The 19335-nt window shown below is 62.2% G+C and overlaps 1 protein-coding gene across 1 annotated transcript; it reads right to left on the minus strand.

The window, feature by feature from the left end:
* Positions 1 to 3407: 3407 nt before the first annotated feature.
* Positions 3408 to 18280, minus strand: AQP1 (aquaporin 1 (Colton blood group)). Its single transcript, XM_066353973.1, has 4 exons — positions 17701 to 18280; positions 6725 to 6889; positions 6306 to 6386; positions 3408 to 5543 (listed from the first exon to the last, which is right to left on the minus strand). The coding sequence occupies exons 1-4, from the start codon at positions 18088 to 18090 to the stop codon at positions 5364 to 5366; spliced, it is 816 nt and encodes a 271-aa protein (XP_066210070.1). The 5' UTR covers positions 18091 to 18280; the 3' UTR covers positions 3408 to 5363.
* Between the last annotated feature and the right edge of the window lie 1055 nt (positions 18281 to 19335).

Genomic DNA, 19335 nt, shown 5'->3' on the forward strand with positions numbered 1-19335 from the left:
CCGAGGACCAGCCTGGGAACCCCAAAAGGAGGAGAACCCTCCCTGTATCCACCGATTCCCCCAAGGCGCTTTGGCCCTTGAGCCCAAGTGGCAAACGGCTGCTTTGAGCCATCCGTACACTTTCATTTTGTTCCTCCGAGAACCCGCGTGAGCTTTTGAGATAAATAAGATGCTGGAATCAGGACCGGAGACAAGGGCCCCACTGAGGTCGAATGGCATCTACGTCTGACCAGGTGACTGACCCTGGTCCAGGGTGGCATCAAATGTCCACTCTTCCCCCCCAGGGACCTCTCAGCACCTCTGCAGGGCCTGGAAGGAAGAATCCCCTTGGTCCTGGAGGAGAAAGGGAAGTATCAAAAGGGAAATACAAGTTGACACAAATCCCAGATTCCTGGATGCTTAGAAACCCAGGACCGACCCCGTGCTGGAGGTCACAGAGAAAAAGCAAGTTCAGGTTGATCTGAAACACTGATCACAGGGCTCTGGCTTGATGTTTCCTCTAAAGGGCTTTAAATTGTGCGATCTGGGCCAGGGTTCCTAGGAGGCCTTGGAACGGGCGGGGCAGTTGTGGAAGTGCAACCTTTTGCTCTTGTGAGTTTAATGGAGAGACAAATATTCTAGGACTGAGTAACTGTTGGATTGCATCCTGCTTCCCGCTGGACCAAGGGCAGAGGGCACGGCCTTCCGGGCCAGCCGAGCCACCTCTCCGTGTGCACATCTCAGGACCACGGGGAGTCCAGTGGGGGAAGGGACCTGTCTTCTGGTCTCAGCAGAGACCCAGCGGGTGGGGTAATAGGTGTCCTCCATCAAAACACCTCACGTGTGTTATCGCCTGAATGCTCAGCAGCCGGGGGAGAAAGGTTGAGTCATGGAATCTTCCAGGAAATTTACTCTCTCCATTAAAGTTTGACGAACGCCACTGTCCGGTTGCTCCAGAGGCCGCATGCCGTTCTAGTTATTGCCCCCAAATCTCTCCTCTGCACGGGGCTAGACGGAACCTGAGCAGGGTGGAGTCGGGTCGGGGATGACCATTGAAAGACGGGGTACCTGAAGCACTGACCCACAGTCTGGCAGATGACAAGGAATCTGGGAAAACCTGGCCCTAAAGCTTTTGTCCCCAGGCCTGAATGGTATCTGAGGCCCCTTTATGGTGCATTATTATTCCTCAGCGTACAGCATTGCCCTTCCTTTTCTCATGCACTCTGCTGAAAGAGGACTGCCTCTGGATGAGCAGGTTTAGCAGATGTTTACCTTCCAGATAGAGGAGCAGTCAGAAGGGGAGGGCACTGGGGAGGCTGTGATGGTTCCCCAGGCCAGAGGAGCAGCCAGAGTGTCTCAAGCAGACACTGTGCCCAGCTGGCCCAGAGATGAACAGTGCTTCTCCTGGTGTTAGAGTCCCCTCCGGCCAGGTGTTCTTTTCCCTTTCTCTTCCCTCTTAACACCTCGCAGGCAGACGAGGCCTGGCTACCTGGCTGGACCGGGGCTACGTTTAGTAGAGGTCGTGACAAGATGGGCGAGCACCACTGAGCGGAAAGAGCCCCTGTCTTTGAAGCCAAGCAGAGCAGGTTCAAATCCCAGTTCTGCCACCAACCTGCTGTGTGACCTGGGGCCAATCAGTTCATCTTCAGGGGCCTCAGCATCCTCTGTCAATGGGGGCGTCATCTCCACCTTCCAAGGGTGTTGTGAAGATTAGAAAGACTGTATGTGAAGCCCCAGGGAAGTTCATAAGAAATGCCAGTTTCCCAGCCTCTTCCTCGGGGCCCTGAAACTTGGCACTAGGAATCTAGAAGTTACAACTAAGCAGTCAATAAGAAAAGTCCTGCCCTGCAATGGCCAGAGGTGGCTCAGGAAGTGCAGGGGGTGGGGTGGGGGGAGTCAGGGTCCGTAGTGGGGGCGAGAGGGATTTATTTGTGCCTGGGAGGTGAGGACAAAGTAAGAAGAAAAGTCAAGAAGGGCTTTGAGAGGTGGCCTTGGACACCCTCACAGTTGGGCCTGTTCCCGTTAGCTGGGCTGTCACGATCCCATTCACACCAGCCTGTCCCCAACCTGGGAGATGCATGGGCAGGGTGAGTGGGCTGAGACAGCCCAGGTGCCACTCCCGGTGGCCCAGGGCGCATGGGAAAGAGAAACCTTGTTCCAACAGCGCTGACTCAGCCTTCCCTGGGGTGACCGAGCCCCCTGGCCCTGCCTAGCCGCCCTGCGTCACCATCAGCTAAGCCCTCCACCGAAGGGAGGCGGGAAGCATGAGTCTCTCGGGAGCCTTGTTGGGGTGCTGGGCCCTGCCCAGACACCGTTCCGCCTGGGTGGCCCAGGGTGATCTGCAAACGGGTCATGGTTCTTAGCGCCTCCCAGACTCCAGGCCTGGAAAGTGCAAGCCTGCCCATTGGAACCGGACCTGCTCCCTGTTATGGGCACTTGTTTCACCCAATATAGTCGTCCTTGTTTGGAGAAATTAGCCCCATGTGTGTGTGCATGTGGGGAGTATCAGGGTTCTGCGCGGAGGGCCAGCTTGCTGTAGACTTTGTCCTGCGGCTTTGGGGCATTCTCTGAGCGCCATCTCCCCTCTGCTGAGTGAGGACATACATACCTGTCGTGTACCCCACAGTGTGTATGGGGAAACCATGAGTGGGGAGGGTTTTGTGAGCTCAAGAGGCGTGGGGGTGGGGGACAGAGCCTTTCCCAGCCCACACTGGCCTTGGGGCTACACGGGAACAGGTGGAAAGGCGGGAGCAGACAGAGGGGTGCTTTCCAGGGTCCCTGTCACCCTCTAGATGACCTCTCCTTTCCCACGAAAGCCACAGATGCTCCAGGGGAAAATGCACATTCTCACCGACTGAAGGTCTTGATTCGGGAGCGGAGGAGCCCGCAGGAACGCAGGGCCGAAGCTCCGCCTCCGTGCTCAGCTCCTGCGGCCGGTCCTTCCTCCGCCAGCCGAGCAGCACCTGCGGCCCGCTGCCAGCCGACCTCACTTGGCTCTGACAGGGGAGCCTGCCTCCCCCGCGGGCCTGAACCTGGGCCCCCCCCCGTACTCAGCACAGGCGTGTGTGAGGTCAGAAATATGGGTGAAGGAACAGAAGGAGGCACCCCCGGGCTGTCCCTGGTGCTCCCTGGGTCCTTCTGTGAGGAGGGCTGAGGGGTTAACAGGGCTGTCACACTTCAATCCTGCTTGTCCCCAACCCTTTACATGCTAAGAATCACGGGCCCTATCGGGGCAGGACCCTGTGTCCCGCAGATGGAGGACCGGACGGGGTGGGGTCCACCCCCTCAGAGCAGGGGCCCCGGGGCGGGAGGTCAGGCAGCGGCCCCCCCAGACCCGTCCTGAGAAGCTGGGTCCAAGCCCCCCACCCACCCCCAGAGCCGGACGCTTTGCAGAAACACAGTGATGAAACAACTACAAGAAGCCCGGGTGACCTTATAAGTCGTTTTCCTTTATTTTCTTAACGTGTAATGAAATTCCAATTCCAAAGAGACATATATGCAGCGCAGACAGAAGCAGGGTCCTGGTGGACAGCAGCAAGGACCGGGCAGGGGGCGTGGGGCTGCCCCCTCCTCCCCTTCAGCACAACCCTCGGCCTCCTGGCCCCTGGCCATTGCCCAGGCGGAAATCGAGAAGCTGGGGGTGAGAGGGGCCAACCTCGGGGTCCAGGCAGTAGCCAAAGACACAGCCTTGGCTGCTAGGCCCGGCCCAATCATGACCTAGCTCTGGGACCTTGGGCCTCAGTTTCCTTATCTGTTAAGTGGGCTAGAAGTCCCCGCTAGGGAGTGGGGAGGAGAGCGTGTGAATGTCATGACGGGTCGGTGACTGCTAAGGGTATTGTGTCTTGGTTTCTGTCACCATCATGGCTATGGGCACAGGGGAACCTGCTCTGGCCCCAGTGGAATTGAATGCACTGTGTGGGTAGCTGTCCCTGGAACAGACTCGGTGCTCTGCACGCGACCTGGGCTGCAGCCGCAGCTCCTGCTCTGGCCCCAGTGGAACTGAATGCACTGTGTGGGTAGCTGTCCCTGGAACAGACTCGGTGCTCTGCACGGGATCTGGGCTGCAGCTGCAGCTGCAACTCCTGCTTCAACAGGTCAAGGCCGACTCTCCCTCCAGGTCAGCGAGGAGGGAAGGCTGTGGCCTGGGTCACATGGGGACCCTGCCCTAAATGCCTCCGCCTGGGAACTCTGTAGGAAGGGGGGAATCTGCTCCCCCTCCCACCCTCAGAGTCAGCTGGGGGCTGGGAAACCCCCGGAGGGTCCAGTAAGGGTCCCTGCTTCCTTAGGCTGAGCCTTGTCCCAATCACCTGTCCCCAGCCTCCCAGCCTCGGGACTTCAGGTAACAAAGTGTCCTTTAATAAACGTGCACTCATGTAACAGTGACCCGTGTGTCTGCTCCGGCAGGTGGAAGTGGAGACCCAAGTAACGGTCGAGATGATGCAGCGATAGGTGGAAAAACACTACGGAAACTCGGTGAGGACACACGGGTACTCCCCCTCTGACCTCTCCGTGGCCTTCCTTCGGCGGTGGCAGGCCCTGTCTGGGGAAGCCACCACGGAGGGAAACTCCCACGGCCGGACTGTCTGCGGCTCGCTGGTCTGAAACACGCATGCGCGCGTCCACGCGCTCCCGCGGACGCACAGGAGCAGCTCTGAGCCCGGGGGAAGAACCCAGCACGCGCAGGAGACGCAGGGCTGGTCCAGACGACTTCTTCCAGAACCCACGGTGTGTCTACACTTACAGAATCCTAGAGGGGGACCTTGGGCCCTTCCGAGCTCTCCCTGTCCCTGACCCTTGACAGACCGCATCGCTGAGGGCCCACGACAGGGACGATCCAAAGGTCACGCAGCACATCCAAGGGAGGGCCCGGGAAGCCAGGCAGAGGTTGTCACCAGTGCTCCTAATACAGCCCCTCTTGGGTCTCTTTCCCTCAAAGCGCCCCGGGGGGCACAGTGCATGTTACAAGAAAGGGCCACGCCCAAAGGCACAAAACAATGACAGTGGGGCCCCAGGCACCTGCGGCAGGTGAGTTGGTGAGCTACTTTGGGAGGAGGGGGACTTTCGGGCACACCTCCTGTCACACTCTGAGAGGACAGCTTAGCAGGGTGGGTCCCTCTCTTTCACCTCCTCTGTGACTTCAAGGGGATGGGTGAGTAGTCAGCCTTGGTCTCCAGGAAGCCCCAAGGCCAGGAAACAGAGAAAGAGAAAGAAAGTGATAGAAACAGCCCCAAATCAGGCTTGACCATGCACATCCTGCAGACCTTTGCGAAGTGACTTCGGCCAGCTTGTCAGAGTGTCTATAATATGGATTGCACCCCTCCCCGCCCTCCGCCCGCCCCTGCCCCCTGCCCCCTGGCCCCCACGCGCCCAGGCCAGGCTCCCCTCTACTTGGGCTTCATCTCCACCCTGGAGTTGATGTCATCGCCATCCAGGTCATACTCCTCCACCTGGCCGCTGGTGCACACCTTCATGCGGTCTGTGAGGTCGCCGCTGCGCGGGGCCAGGATGAAGTCATAGATGAGCACAGCCAGGGCAGCCCCGATGAACGGCCCCACCCAGAACACCTAGGAACAGAGCAGGCATGCTCAGAGGACATCCGGCCCAGCCTACGAGGTTCCACTGGAAGTCCCATCTCCTGGGACACTGCCCCTGAGTCCCCCGTCCCACTACGCCACCAGACGGGTTCTCTCCCACCTGTGTCTGGGACAGAGACAGGCAGTGCTGCACCCCGACATTCTGATTCCAGCGCCCCCTGCACCTGGCCCAAGCTGGGACTGGTAGTGGACATCTCCTTGCCTCTGTGTGGCCCAGCTCAGCGTGCCTGGCATGGCCAGACCAGCCCTTTCTTGTGGGGGGGGGGCGGCATTGCCCCACCCCAGCTTTGGAAGGGCACAGGGAGGCTGGTTTGGTAAAAGCCTGGCCTGGAACAGAAATGGCCCCAGTAAGAGCAGCTAAGTCCATGGAGTGTGGCGAGGCCGTTTGACCTCCCAGCCACCGGGGACTCCAGCTTCCCCACTCAGAAAACAGGCGTGCAGAGGGCCCCCAAGGTCATGCCCAACTGGAAAGTGGCAGAGCCAGGATCTGGGCCTCGCTCTCGACCATGCTGAGGGGTGCACTTGGGGCAGGTCTGAGCAGGGAGCGCACGCCCAGCCTACACTGTTTGAGGCCCGGCCCCGCCCGCCCCGTCACCTTGGACCTGTGTCTGTTCCTCTGCCCTGGCCACCTCCCAGAGCCTCTGTGATGGGAGGTATCCCAGGGCGGACTCGGGCCTTCCGTAGGCACCAAAGCCTCCTGCCCACCTCCATGGGCCGCCCTTTGACCCTTACCCAGTGGTCCTTGAAGCTGTGACTGATCACCGCCGAGCCGAAGGAGCGGGCAGGGTTAATACTGCAGCCGGTGTAGTCGATCTGTGAAGGGGAAGGGACAGGGTGGGGGTGGGGGTGGGGACAGAAAGAGGGAGAAGAAGAGAGAAAGTGACAGAGAGAGAGAGAAGACAGAAAAGTGACCATCAGAATGAGAAAGAGTGAGCCACATGGACCCAGAGAGATGGTCAGGAGTCTGTGTGTTTCCCTCTCGTGGGCAGGGCCTGCCCGCGCCCCCAGGCCCGAAGAGCTAGTCACCCCCCCACCCTGGAATGAGCCAGTCAGAGGTCCTTCTACTGCCCATGACGGGCACCTGACAGCTGCTGCCTGGCCCTGCCCTCTCTACCCCACTCCCACCCAGGACGGCGGCCCCGTCCGCTCACCGCGAGCAGGTGTCCCAGGGCTACAGAGAGGCCGATGGCAAGTGGGGCAGAGCCCCCGAGGTCGCGGCGTCTCCGGTCGGTGGTGGCCAGCACACACAGTACCAGCTGCAGGGTGGCGACGATCTCGATGCCCAGGCCCTGGCCCGAGTTCACACCAGAGGCCAGCTGTAGGGGGCAGGGACAGGGATGCCCAGTGAGCAGAGCAGGTGGGGACTGTATCTCAGGGCCCCTCAGGCCCAGGCACCAAGGGCCAGACCTTCAGTGCCCTCAGAGCCCAGCACGTCAGCCCCGGCTGGCCCCGGCTGGCCCCGGGGGGCCAGGCTCTGCCCAGGCACACACAGCTGGTCGCAGACGTCGGGCCTTGTCCCTCTCGTACCTGTGGAGGAAGCACCAGCTGGGCCCTGGGTCCCTGCCTAGAGCTTGTCACACTCTCCCTAGAGGCCAGAGAGGCCTGGGGTGAGCTGGGCGCGGGCATCCAGCCACGTCCAGGACACGGCCTGCGGGGACGAGGCACAGCGAGGGGCGAGGCCCAGCCATGGGGGGCGATGGTCAGGGACACTCAGGGACAGTCATAGGACAGGAGAAGCAAGAGGGTGAGAGGGGGTGGGAGGGGGTGGGAGGGCCCAGCTGGAGATACTGCTTTTTATTCCAAGTCCAGAACATTCTAACCCATCCCGACTGCACTGGAAACTCCTAAAGTCGGGGAGGGCCCCTCAGTTTACCAGCCCAGCGCCCTGTGGCCTCTCCCCTTTGTACGGGCCCCCACCTCTGTCCCCTTCCCCACCTCTGTCCCTTCCCCGCCTCTGTCCCCTTCCCCACCTCTGTCCCCGTCCCCACCTCTGTCCCCTTCCCCACCTCTGTCCCTTCCCCACCTCTGTCCCCGTCCCCACCTCTGTCCCTTCCCCACCTCTGTCCCTTCCCCACCTCTGTCCCCGTCCCCACCTCTGTCCCTTCCCCACCTCTGTCCCTTCCCCACCTCTGTCCCCTTCCCCACCTCTGTCCCTTCCCCACCTCTGTCCCCGTCCCCACCTCTGTCCCTTCCCCACCTCTGTCCCTTCCCCACCTCTGTCCCCTTCCCCACCTCTGTCCCGTCCCCACCTCTGTCCCCTTCCCCACCTCTGTCCCTTCCCCACCTCTGTCCCCGTCCCCACCTCTGTCCCTTCCCCACCTCTGTCCCCGTCCCCACCTCTGTCCCTTCCCCACCTCTGTCCCTTCCCCACCTCTGTCCCCGTCCCCACCTCTGTCCCTTCCCCACCTCTGTCCCCGTCCCCACCTCTGTCCCCTTCCCCACCTCTGTCCCTTCCCCACCTCTGTCCCCGTCCCCACCTCTGTCCCTTCCCCACCTCTGTCCCTTCCCCACCTCTGTCCCATCCCCACCTCTGTCCCTTCCCCACCTCTGTCCCCGTCCCCACCTCTGTCCCATCCCCACCTCTGTCCCTTCCCCACCTCTGTCCCCGTCCCCACCTCTGTCCCTGTCCCCACCTCTGTCCCTTCCCCACCTCTGTCCCCGTCCCCACCTCTGTCCCTTCCCCACCTCTGTCCCCGTCCCCACCTCTGTCCCCGTCCCCACCTCTGTCCCTTCCCCACATCTGTCCCCGTCCCCACCTCTGTCTGTCTCTCCCGTTCGCTCTCGGCCCTGCCCTCCCCGTCGACCCCCCTCCCCCCAGCCGGCCACATAGGCCCGCCACCACCGTCTGGCTGTCACTTGCTCCTGGGCCACTTTTAGTAACATGACTCATGGAAAAGGAAGGGAACGGGAGCTGCTCCGAGCTCACCAGAGCCCTCCCCCGGCCGCTGCACCAGGGAGACCCCTCCCCGGGGAGCCCCGAGCCCTCCCCATGTGGGGGTATCCGGGCCCAGGTGTGCCCGTACAGGGAGCTGGGCCGCATCGGCCAGGACCCACTCGCAGGACGCCCCATGTGGCCCCAGAGGCGCCTCCTCCCAGGTGGGGCTGCTGAGTCCGCAGAAGCCTGCACTTGAAGTCCCATCCTGCGGGTAGGTAGGGGGTGTCTCCGGGGCTGCTGGGCATTTTATAGAGTCCTGGGGGGGCACGCCTCCGCCCTCCAGGGGCTTTCTCAGCTCCACACTGAGGGCGTCTCATTAGAACAATTCTCTTCCCGCCTTTGTCCGCAGCCCTGGGCCACAGGGAAGGTGACTCACATCCCTGTCCCTGCCGTGCGGCCCCAGCTCTGGGCCGTTCCCCGCTGACCCCAGAGCTGTGCCCTCGGCTCGGCCAGTGCTCTGGGCAATGCCCACCTTTCTCCCCACCCCGTGGTGTGGGGCCGGAGGCAGCTGCACCATGTTCAGGTCCCGGCTTTCCCACTCGCTGGCACCGTGACCAGGGCCCTTGTCTTCTCTGGCCCTCAGTTTCCCCATGTGTAGTATAGATCACAGGCTAGGGGGCTGTCTCGGGGTGTGTGGAGAGGGCTGCAGGGGCAGGAGGGAGCAGGAGGGCTGTGGCTTTGTTCTGATGCTTTTTCATCCTCCCCCAGGACCGGGGGGCAGGCTGTGCAGGGGTGTGGAGGCAGGAGTGAGGCCTGCCTGGCGCAAGGCCACTCGTCACACTCACACCTGCCACTCCCCTCAGTGTCTGCGGGCTCAGGAAGCTCAGGGCCCCTCCTCCTGCCTCTGCTCTGCTCTCCAGGGTCAGCCTAATTGCTAGCTGGCAGGAGTCCTGAAACCAGCCCACCCTGCTGATTAATGGAACCGTAGTGCTGAGTGGCTCCGTCTCATACTCCTCCCGTCCCCGCCCACCCCTCTCTTAGATGTGGTCTGGATGAGCTCATCGCCTCCCCCGGTTCCTAACCAGGTCTGAGCACCCCAGCCCCTGCTCTCACCACTTTTCATGCACACTGAGTTGGGGGGGGGGGGCGGGGAGGCGCACAGGGGTGGTGAAGCTGGTGCGATGCCCACACTCTGAGTCCACAGGAATGGGCTATCTGCCCGGGGGTTTCCCGAATGTCCCTTCCTGACTGCCCAGGCCCCTTAGAACCTGACTGCTTAGAACCACACGGGTTGATAACCTTCCTCTCCCAAAACCCATCACCACCACCACCACCACCAGGAAGCCTCCTCTGATTACTTCCCTGTCTACTGACCACCTCTCCCTTGACTGCCAATGCACTTGTGTTACTTCCACCTGGAAAAATTCGATCATTCAGAATCGGAAGCGTTCAAGTGCTATGAAAACTTGATATCCAAGACGCAGCAGATAAAAATTAAAAATGTATGTTACTATTTACAACCCACTGAATCTGAAACAATTCAAAGTAGGGCCCATCCCAGTTATGTTCACCTGTTCTTAAATATATATACGTATACACATTTGCACATCCCCGAGTATTTTTGCCTAGCCCAGTTCTGATACTTCACTGATTAGGGCCACCAAAAAAAACAAAAAAAAAACAACAACAAAAAACAAACAAACAAAAAAATTAACAATCCGTTCTGTGAATGCAAGTGTACATAACAGATGATCCACACATTTAGTCTGCAGCATCTGAAAGATGCAAGCTTGCATACCAAACCCACTGAAGCCAACTCCCGAGGAGCATTCAGACCCCAGCAGGTCCAAGAAGCCTTCCCGGGTCCCTGGCTGGACCAGTGCTGCTGCCACCCACCATGCCCTCACTGAAGTGCCCAAAGCTTCTGTAGAGAAGCAACCCTCCCTCTCCCAGGGGGGTGCTCAAGCCCCCTGGCCCGGGAGCTCGGTGCGGACAGGGTGGGGAGATCTTTCCATCCCTGCCCAGACCTAGGAGGGGACAGTCACTGTGTGGTCACGTAAGTGGCAGAGGATGCTAATTATCTAGAACTGCCACCCTCTCTGGAGGCAGGCTGGATCCAGGGACGCTCTCTGGACCCAAGGCTGGTTTATTTGCTTTCTAGCTGGGGGTTGCCACAGGCCAGCCATTAGTCTCTGCGGTCCTGGCGGGGCAGCCCCCGGCAAGGGCTCGGTGAGGTGGAGGACGAGGGGGCTGAGGCTTAGGGAGGGACAGCAAAGCCAGGGTCCTTGCCCCAGGGTATGTGCCTCCCACACTCACAGGCCAAGGGACCTGGCTGTCCCCCACTTGGACTGGGGAGCGGGCAGAAGAAGGCTCGCCAGTGTATCCTGGCTTTAGAGCGGCACAGCGCTGACCTCTCCAGGCAATGAGCCTCCAGCCCTCTCTGCTGCCCACGGGCAGGCCGACCAAGGCAATTCCAAGGTCCAGGGCCCCCTATGTGGCCTGGGCACCCTGACACCCCACCCTTGGGGTTCTCCAGAGCCAGTCCTGGCTGAGGCTTGAGCATCTTCTCTTGAAGAACAGGGGGTGGGAGACAGCAAGCCCTGCCTACCCACTGCCTCCAAGACTCATAGTGGGTCCCTGTGTCACCTCAGGGGGTCCCTGTGTCACCCCTCCGTGGGCATGCATGTGTGCGTGGGCCCCTGGGTACCATAGCTTTGTGCAGCTGTGTGTCTTCATGGACCTGTGTCCACAGGATCAGCGGGTGACCACGTGTGTCCAAGTGTGACTCTCTCCTTTTCTTTTTCATTAGACATCAAGAGATTTATGACCCAACAATTAAATGACAAGTCTATCAAAAAGCTATACAAAATCCCCAACCTGTGTGCATCAAAAAATATAGCCTATAATGAACTGACACAAAAAATCAACAGAATTTTAAGTAGAACGTGGCTCTCCCGTGGCCAGAGTGAGAGTGTGACAGCCTCTCTTAGAAACAGAGGGAACACAGCAGTCAACAGATATAAATGGCACACGTGGGGAGGATTCGAACCACACAATTAACAAGCTTGATTTAAGAAAAATATGTAAAACTCAACACCCTCCCCCTCGAGACTATTCGCCCTTCACCAGCCCACGTGGCCGTTCAGGCAAACTGGCTGTGCACTGGCCAGAGCGCCCCAGCTGGTTCTGAGAACCCGGTCACACCGGGTTCCGGCGTGGGGGCCCCCTGGACGGCCGTGCTGTGTGTCTGATAGCATTTCTGAGTGTGTCACATGCGTGTCCCCGTGTGTCACACACCCACACAAAGGTGCCATTGCTGGCCAGGGTGGGGCGGGGCGGAGGAAGGGGGGGAAACGGGAAGGAAGCCCCTCGAGGGAGAGAGAACAGGTCTCCAAAGGCCCTTTATTTGCTCCCAGAAGAAACAATACACAAAGCAATGGCTCCCCCCCAGCCCCCCGCCTCCCGCCGTCCTCCCCTCTCTCCGGGGCCGCCGCTGCCCAGCTGCCAGGAGAGGGAAGAGGCTCCCATGCGGAGCCCCCACCCCACCCTCCTGGGGTGCCACGGCCTGAGTGGAAACACCCGGACTTGAGAGAATTTCCCCACGCCCACGTGTGTGTGGCCTCGTGTGCCACGCACCGGTCTGTGTGGGCACGTGTGTGTTGGTGCAGCTTAAGTGTGCCCAGTTGGGAAAAGGGGAGCCTTGGCTCGTGTTCTAACCCGGACGGTCTCCTTTCTGATGTGGACCCCCGCCTCCGGGACCCACGGCCATCCTCCTGGCCAGGCTCCAGAACCCCCCCTTTCTGATGTGGACCCCCGCCTCCGGGACCCACGGCCATCCTCCTGGCCAGGCTCCAGAACCCCCCCTTTCTGATGTGGACCCCCGCCTCCGGGACCCACAGCCATCCTCCTGGCCAGGATCCCCCCCCTTTCTGATGTGGACCCCCGCCTCCGGGACCCACAGCCATCCTCCTGGCCAGGATCCAGATCCCCCCCTTTCTGATGTGGACCCCCGCCTCCAGGACCCACGGCCATCCTCCTGGCCAGGATCCCCCCCCTTTCTGATGTGGACCCCCGCCTCCGGGACCCACAGCCATCCTCCTGGCCAGGATCCAGATCCCCCCCTTTCTGATGTGGACCCCCGCCTCCAGGACCCACGGCCATCCTCCTGGCCAGGATCCCCCCCCTTTCTGATGTGGACCCCCGCCTCCGGGACCCACGGCCATCCTCCTGGCCAGGCTCCAGAACCCCCCCTTTCTGATGTGGACCCCCGCCTCCAGGACCCACGGCCATCCTCCTGGCCAGGCTCCAGAACCCCCCCTTTCTGATGTGGACCCCCGCCTCCAGGACCCACGGCCATCCTCCTGGCCAGGCTCCAGGATCCCCCCCTTTCTGATGTGGACCCCCGCCTCCAGGACCCACGCCATCCTCCTGGCCAGGATCCCCCCCCTTTCTGATGTGGACCCCCGCCTCCAGGACCCACGGCCATCCTCCTGGCCAGGCTCCAGGATCCCCCCCCTTTCTGATGTGGACCCCCGCCTCCAGGACCCACGCCATCCTCCTGGCCAGGCTCCAGGATCCCCCCCCTTTCTGATGTGGACCCCCGCCTCCAGGACCCACGCCATCCTCCTGGCCAGGCTCCCCCCCCTTTCTGATGTGGACCCCCGCCTCCGGGACCCACGGCCATCCTCCTGGCCAGGCTCCAGAACCCTGAGGGCAGGTTCTGCCCCCCCCACCCCACCGGCCACCTGAACTGCTGGCCACATCGCAGCCCAGAGCCCGTCACAGGACCCCCACCCGCACGGCCGGAGGCCCTGAGCAGCCGGCTGCCAGGCGGGGTCCACTTGCTCACCCCCAGCGGTGGGGAGGATACCGGCACAGAAGCAGCCTCTTCCCAATTAACAAACAATCCTTCCTTACTCTGTGAAGACAGCTGTCCCCACGGAGGGTTTCGGGCGCTCAGAGCGGCTGCCCCTTCCCCAGCCTCTTCTACCACCTTCTGAGGGGGGTTTCCGGCCTCAGGCTGTGCTTGCCCCGCTGGGCAGCATGTGGGCGAGGCCCTGGCTGAGGGGACCCTGGCCGTGGTATTTCCCTGCCCACAGCTGCAGGTGTCTGGGCTCAGCCCGGCCATTGGCTCTTCCAGAGGGTGAGGACCGAGCCCCCCACGGACCCTCTGCCCATAACAACGGAGGGTTTCCATGCCCCCAGGAAATGCCCTGAGCCAGTGCTGGAGGGCAGGGAGGGACCAGGCGGGTGCTGAGGGTGGGTGCCCTAGAGAAAGCTGAGCACCCTCTGGGCTGAGCTCAGGTGGGGGCCTGCTGTGTGCTGCTGGCTCTCGGTGGGAGAGGGCTCTGTGGGCTGGGGTGGTCCCCTCAGCCTGAGGCACCACCCCAGAGCATCACCCCTTCCGATGAGGGTTTCCCAGGGTGAGCCCTGGTTAGGACCAGGTGCCGGGGTGGGCAGTAAGGGGCCAGCGGGCTCCTCTGAGGGCTCTAAGGGGGGTAAGGAGCCTCGGAAGTTTCCACGGTGAGGGAAGGGTCCACCACAAAGGTCCTGCCTCTCTCTGCGCCCTCCCCTCACCTGGTTCTGGGTGGAGATGGTAATTATACGTCCCAGCTGTGGCACCCCCCCCCCCAGCCCCTGCCCCCTCCCTGGGCAGCCTGGAACTCGGACTTCCCTTTGCCCAGCCCACCCTGACTCTGGGGGCGGCAGGAGTGGTCCCCAGCCCTGGAAGAAATGGTGGCTGGGGAAACTGAGGCCCGGGAAACCAGGGGAGGGACAAGTGGAGGGTGACTCGGGCCTCTGAGATAGCAGGTAAAGGCAGTCAGGCCCAGAATTAGCGGGACTGAGAGAAGATCCCCGAAGAAGGGAGGTTTGTTCTCTGCCTGAACCCCCAAGGGGCTGAACTCCCAGGCTCTGGCACGGCCAGGAATCCGGTCCTCTCTAGGACGCAGCCGGACACTGGCCCGAATTCTGAGCCCTCGCCGTCCTCCAGAGCCCCAGCCTCCCGCCATGAGCCCAGCCTGGCCACCACCCACCACTCCCACCCAGACAGTGACCTCGCACTGACCCCTAGCCTATGCCTGAAAGCCCTCCCCTAGCAGGATCTCCAGTCAGTGTCATGTGGCACCTCCTCCCTGAAGCCTTCCTGGCCCTCCCCTCCCCTTAAGGTCAGAAGTTCCCTGACCACCCTGACACCTTATCACACCTGCCTCCTGCCTCCTATCATGGGCAGCTGTGCGTGGGGCTTATCTCTCCCAGACCACAGGCTTCCCCAGCCTCAGGAACCGGCTGACTCAGGCCGCACCAAGCCTGCCGCAGCCCGGCCCTGTGCTCAGGGATCAGGGTGAGAGAGCCGAGGAGGAGAAGATCAGAAGAGCTGGGAACAGCCAGGACTTCTAAAGGCCCAAGAGCGAGCATCTTCCACATCCCAGAGCCCAGCCACGCCCTGCTCTGTCCCTAGTTCACAGACGGGAACGAGGGCCTTACAGGCAAGGTCGCCTGCATGAAGTCCCACAGGGTATCAGCGGCTGAGTTTATCACCAACCCCTGCCCGTGAACCTCTCGCCTTGGCCTACGTTGGGGTTTGGCTCTTAGAACCAGCTGGGCGTCCTGCAGGCGGGACAGAGGCCCGTGGCCTCTCTGGGACGTACCCGAGCCCTGACTCAGTGAGGAGAAAGTTCTCCTGCCGTGTCCCCAGGGGACACCTCCTGACTCACCCCCAACCACTTCCTGCCACTTCTTTCCCCGATTTTCCTTGGAAATCTCCATGCCAACGACTGGCTCCACTTTGGCTTGGGTCAGGGTAGGGCCCCGGGCCCGAGGGGAGCCTCCCGCGGGGGCCTGGAGGAAAGAGCAAGCCACCCGCTGGGCAAACTGGTCTCTGTCCTCTTGGGGCAGGGAGGCTACCCCCTGGTCCCATCAGATCCTGGGTCCAGGGTCTGACGGGAGACCTTCGTGGGTGGGGGACATCGTCTCTGTTCCTGAGCCCAGGACGTGTGCTTCTGGACCCCAAATCCCCATCGTGTGAATGGGGCAGTGCCTGGGCCCCCACCGCCATGCTCGGTGCACTTACACTCAGCTCTGGGCCTCTCAGCCAAACTTCCTAGGGCGATAAACTCAAGCCCACAAAGTGAGCTCGCCAGAGTAAGGCTCAGCCAAACTTCACAGGGCGATAAACTCAAGCCCACAAAGTGAGCTCGCCGGAGGAAGGGTGTGGCCCAGAGCTATCAGGACACCTAGGCCCGCTCGCTCGTGGAGCCCCAGAGTCCCCGGCGCCGAGGAAACACAGCAGGTTAGCTGCAGATAGGACCTGCCCTCCCCTCGCATGTCTGGCCTCCGAGCCAGGCTGCCCTTTCTCCTCCCTCTCTGCAACCTGCCCGGCCCAGGTATTGGGATGTCCCTGGAAAATGGAGGCCAGAGGAGGGAAGAGACACTGCAGCAGGGTGTGGCTGGACCAGGATGGCACAGAAAGTGTGCCACCACTCCCCTGGCATCTGCCTGGGATGCCCGAGTCGGAGAGGACCGGGTCTGCCTGCCTGGCGTGCCCGGCCGGCCCCTGGGGGGGGGGGGGAGGCAGGGCTAAGAGGGGCCCAGAAAGCCTGCGGGGACAGAGCTCCTCCCCTCTGAGGACCCGTTCATTCCCCAGCCCATCAGCCCAGCTGAGCTCCAGTGTGAACGCGGCCCTGCCCACAGACACACTCCCTGAGGTCGTCTGGCTCTGTCCCCTCTGGAGACGCTGAGGCCCGGACGGACATGGCCCTCACACCCACCGCCGCCAGGTCTTCCCTGACTAAAGTCTAAACTCCAGCATGCAGGGCTAATTTTTAATCTGGGGTTGAGCAGCGCTGGCTCTACCGAGGGCTGGGTGAGGTGTCACCGTGACACAAGAAGTGCTAAGCCCCTGTGACAGGGCCACGCTCGCTGCCCGCGGCGCAGACCCCACCACGCTTCTCCCAGCTGCGGCACCGGGACCTGAACTCGGCTGGGAAGCCTCAGGGCAGTGGCTATAACCAGGTCCCTTACTGTCCAGCTCCCTTGCTGTCCCCACACCCGCCTACCCTGCCCAGGGCCCTGCCAGCCTCCTGTCTCCGGGTCCGCTCCCTCCTCTCTGCCCCTCAACCTCTCTCCCTGCCGGGAGGGCATCCCTCAGGTGCCCCACGACGTCCTTCCAGCCTCAGCCAGCCTCTCCGGCCAGAGTTCCCCCTGCTGTGGCCCGAGCCAGGTCTGAGTATGCACTTGGCGCAGGGTCTGGAAAAGCCCCGGTCTGCGACAGCAGGCGACGGCCGCCAACAGCCAATTAGCCGTGCTAAGCGGCCCACGACGAATTCTTCTCAGCAGCCTGCCAGCCAGTTGCCAACATCTGCTTATCATCAGTGCCCCTAGCCCGGGCTCCACTCAAGCCGCGAGTGGCAGGCACGGGCAGGGGCACGCTTGGCCCCCCAGAGGCCGACGGGGCAGCCCTAACATGCTCAGGGACACGCTTACGGGACAGACACCCACGGGAGCACACGGGTTACACACACCCGAGACCCCGCCCGCATCCACGTGTATCACCCATTCATACACACAAACACACGCGTCACACCTCTCAGCGCCCAGAGACAGAGAGCGGAGCCCAGAGAGGAGGCGAGGGGTCCCCGCCCTGGCCCACACGGGGGTATTCCAGGGAAACCACCTGCAAACAGCCCAGAAAGTGCTTCCACCTCCCGTCTGTGTTCGATTCCCGGGCCAGAGGAGCGGGAGGGCGTTTTCCCTCGAGGCAGCTTGTGTGGAGACCTGTGTGGACGTGGGTTCCCCCACAGGAGTCCTGCCCACACACACTTGCAGACCCGGCTGCCGGGCATCTGGCTGGGGGGGCGGGGGGGGGGGCAGGGAACAGAGGCAGTTGCCCCCAGAGTCCAGGCTACAGGCGGAGGCAGCTGGCTGCACAGGGCAGGCTGAGCCCGGCCAGAAGCCACAGGCAGGGGGTGAGGAACCGCTGGCCCAACCGTTAGCTGCCTCCAGGGCTTACTCCCCACAATAGGTGCCCTCAGGGGACATTGGCAAGACTGTTCCTCTCTGGGTCCCGGCTTCCCACAGTGCCTGGCAGAAAACAGGCTCCGGGCAGCCCGCGAAGCCGAGTTCCAGCCCCCGCTCTGCGTGACCCGCAGCAACCCCTGGTCCTCCCGGGCCCTCAGTGTCCCCATCTGCACGGCGGGCGGAGGAGGAGACCGCTGCCGTCTCAGCGGCGTCCGAGAGCCCGCCCCCGCTCACCTCGTTTCGGCCCAGGGAGTTGTTGGGCAGGGAAGAGGTGATGCCCGAGAGGATGGCGGTGGCGACGACGGCGCCCACGCACTGCGCGACGATGTACAGGACGGCCCGGAGGACGCTGATCTGACAGCTGAGCAGCAGCCCCAGCGTGACGGCCGGGTTGAGGTGGGCGCCGCTGATGTGGCCCACGCTCTGCGCCAGCGTGGCGATGCTCAGCCCGAAGGCCAGGGACACCTTCACGTTGTCCTGGGTCGCACCTGACGTCTGGTTGTTCTTCAGCGGGTAGTTGAAGCCCAGGGCGGAGCCAATGCTGAGGACGATGAACAGGGTCATGGCCAGGAACTCGGCCACCACCGCCCTCCAGAACATCTTCTTCTTGAACTCGCTGGCCATGCTGGCAGGGGGCTCGGCTTCAGACCGCTGCCTAGTGCCGGACTCCCTCTCAGAGCTGAGCCACAGCCCGGGCTGGGCCTATTTATAGGGCCCCCAGGGGGGGAGGAGGGGGGAGCACAAAGGGAGGAAGGCCTCTCCTTGCTCCTGGCCCGCCCCGCGCCGCACGGGCCTCCTCTCACGATGGATGCAGGCACAGCTCTGCTGTTGGCCTGCCAACTTTTTCCCTTCCTCCTCTCCCCCCTCCCTCCCTCCCTTTCTCCCTCCGCCCTCAGCCCTGCCCAGCCCGGGGAGGCAGGCAGAAGGCAGCCACTGCTCTAATAGGCTTTGGGAAATTCCTCCAAGTTGGCCCCACTCAGGGGGCCAAAGAAATCCAGGTGTCCCCGCCCTGTGTGCAAAGCTCGGGGGGGTGCCCAAGGGCAGAACCAGGCACTCCAGACGGGGCGGGGTGGGCAGGCTGGCCTTGGCAGCGGACATTGCCCTCCCTGGAGGCAGGCCCCAGGACTCTGCTGGTCTGGCATCCCCAGCCCACCCCAGACTGGTGTTTGTCTGGAGTCCGTGGGTCCAGGGACCCGGAGGGGCAGTCTGGGTCTCCTGCATCCAAGTCCAGGCCTGGCCACTGGATGTCACCTTAGGGATGTGCCAGAGCCCCCACCACACTGGCCAGGCCTCAGCTGATGGGGGCACAGAGGTGTCAGGAAATCTCAGGAGCTTCTCTGTGGACCACCCTCCACTCTGTGACCCAAGGGCAGGCCCAAGAGAGGTGAGAGTGCTGGGAAGCCCCCACTCTGGGAGGCCTCAAGCGTCCAGAGCAATTCAAACCAATATTCTGGGGCTGGGCGGGGGGGAGGGCAGTTTAGGGCTTTCTTTTCAAAGGCAGTCAAGTGGCAGAATGACTGGGGAGACAGAAGGCATGACAGACAGCCCACCTGCAGCCTGGACGGCTGGGAGGGAGAGAGGAGAGAGAGAGAGAGGGAGAGAGAGAGAGAGAAGGGGGGGAGAGAGGAGAGAGGGGGGGAGAGAGAGAGAGAGAAGGGGGGAGAGAGGAGAGAGGGGGGGAGAGAGAGAGAGAGAGAAGGGGGAGAGAGGAGAGAGAGAGAGAGGAAGAGAGAAAGAAGAGGGGGAGAGAGAGAGAGGGAGGGAGAGAGAGAGAAGGAGGGAGAGAGAGAGAAGGGGGAGAGAGAGAGAGAGGGAGAGAGAGGGGGAGAGAGAGAGGGAGAGAGAGAGAGAAGAGGGGGGGAGAGAGAG

The sequence above is a fragment of the Saccopteryx leptura genome, chromosome 12 (genome assembly GCF_036850995.1).
Source record: "Saccopteryx leptura isolate mSacLep1 chromosome 12, mSacLep1_pri_phased_curated, whole genome shotgun sequence".
NCBI classification, from domain to species: Eukaryota; Metazoa; Chordata; class Mammalia; order Chiroptera; family Emballonuridae; genus Saccopteryx; species Saccopteryx leptura.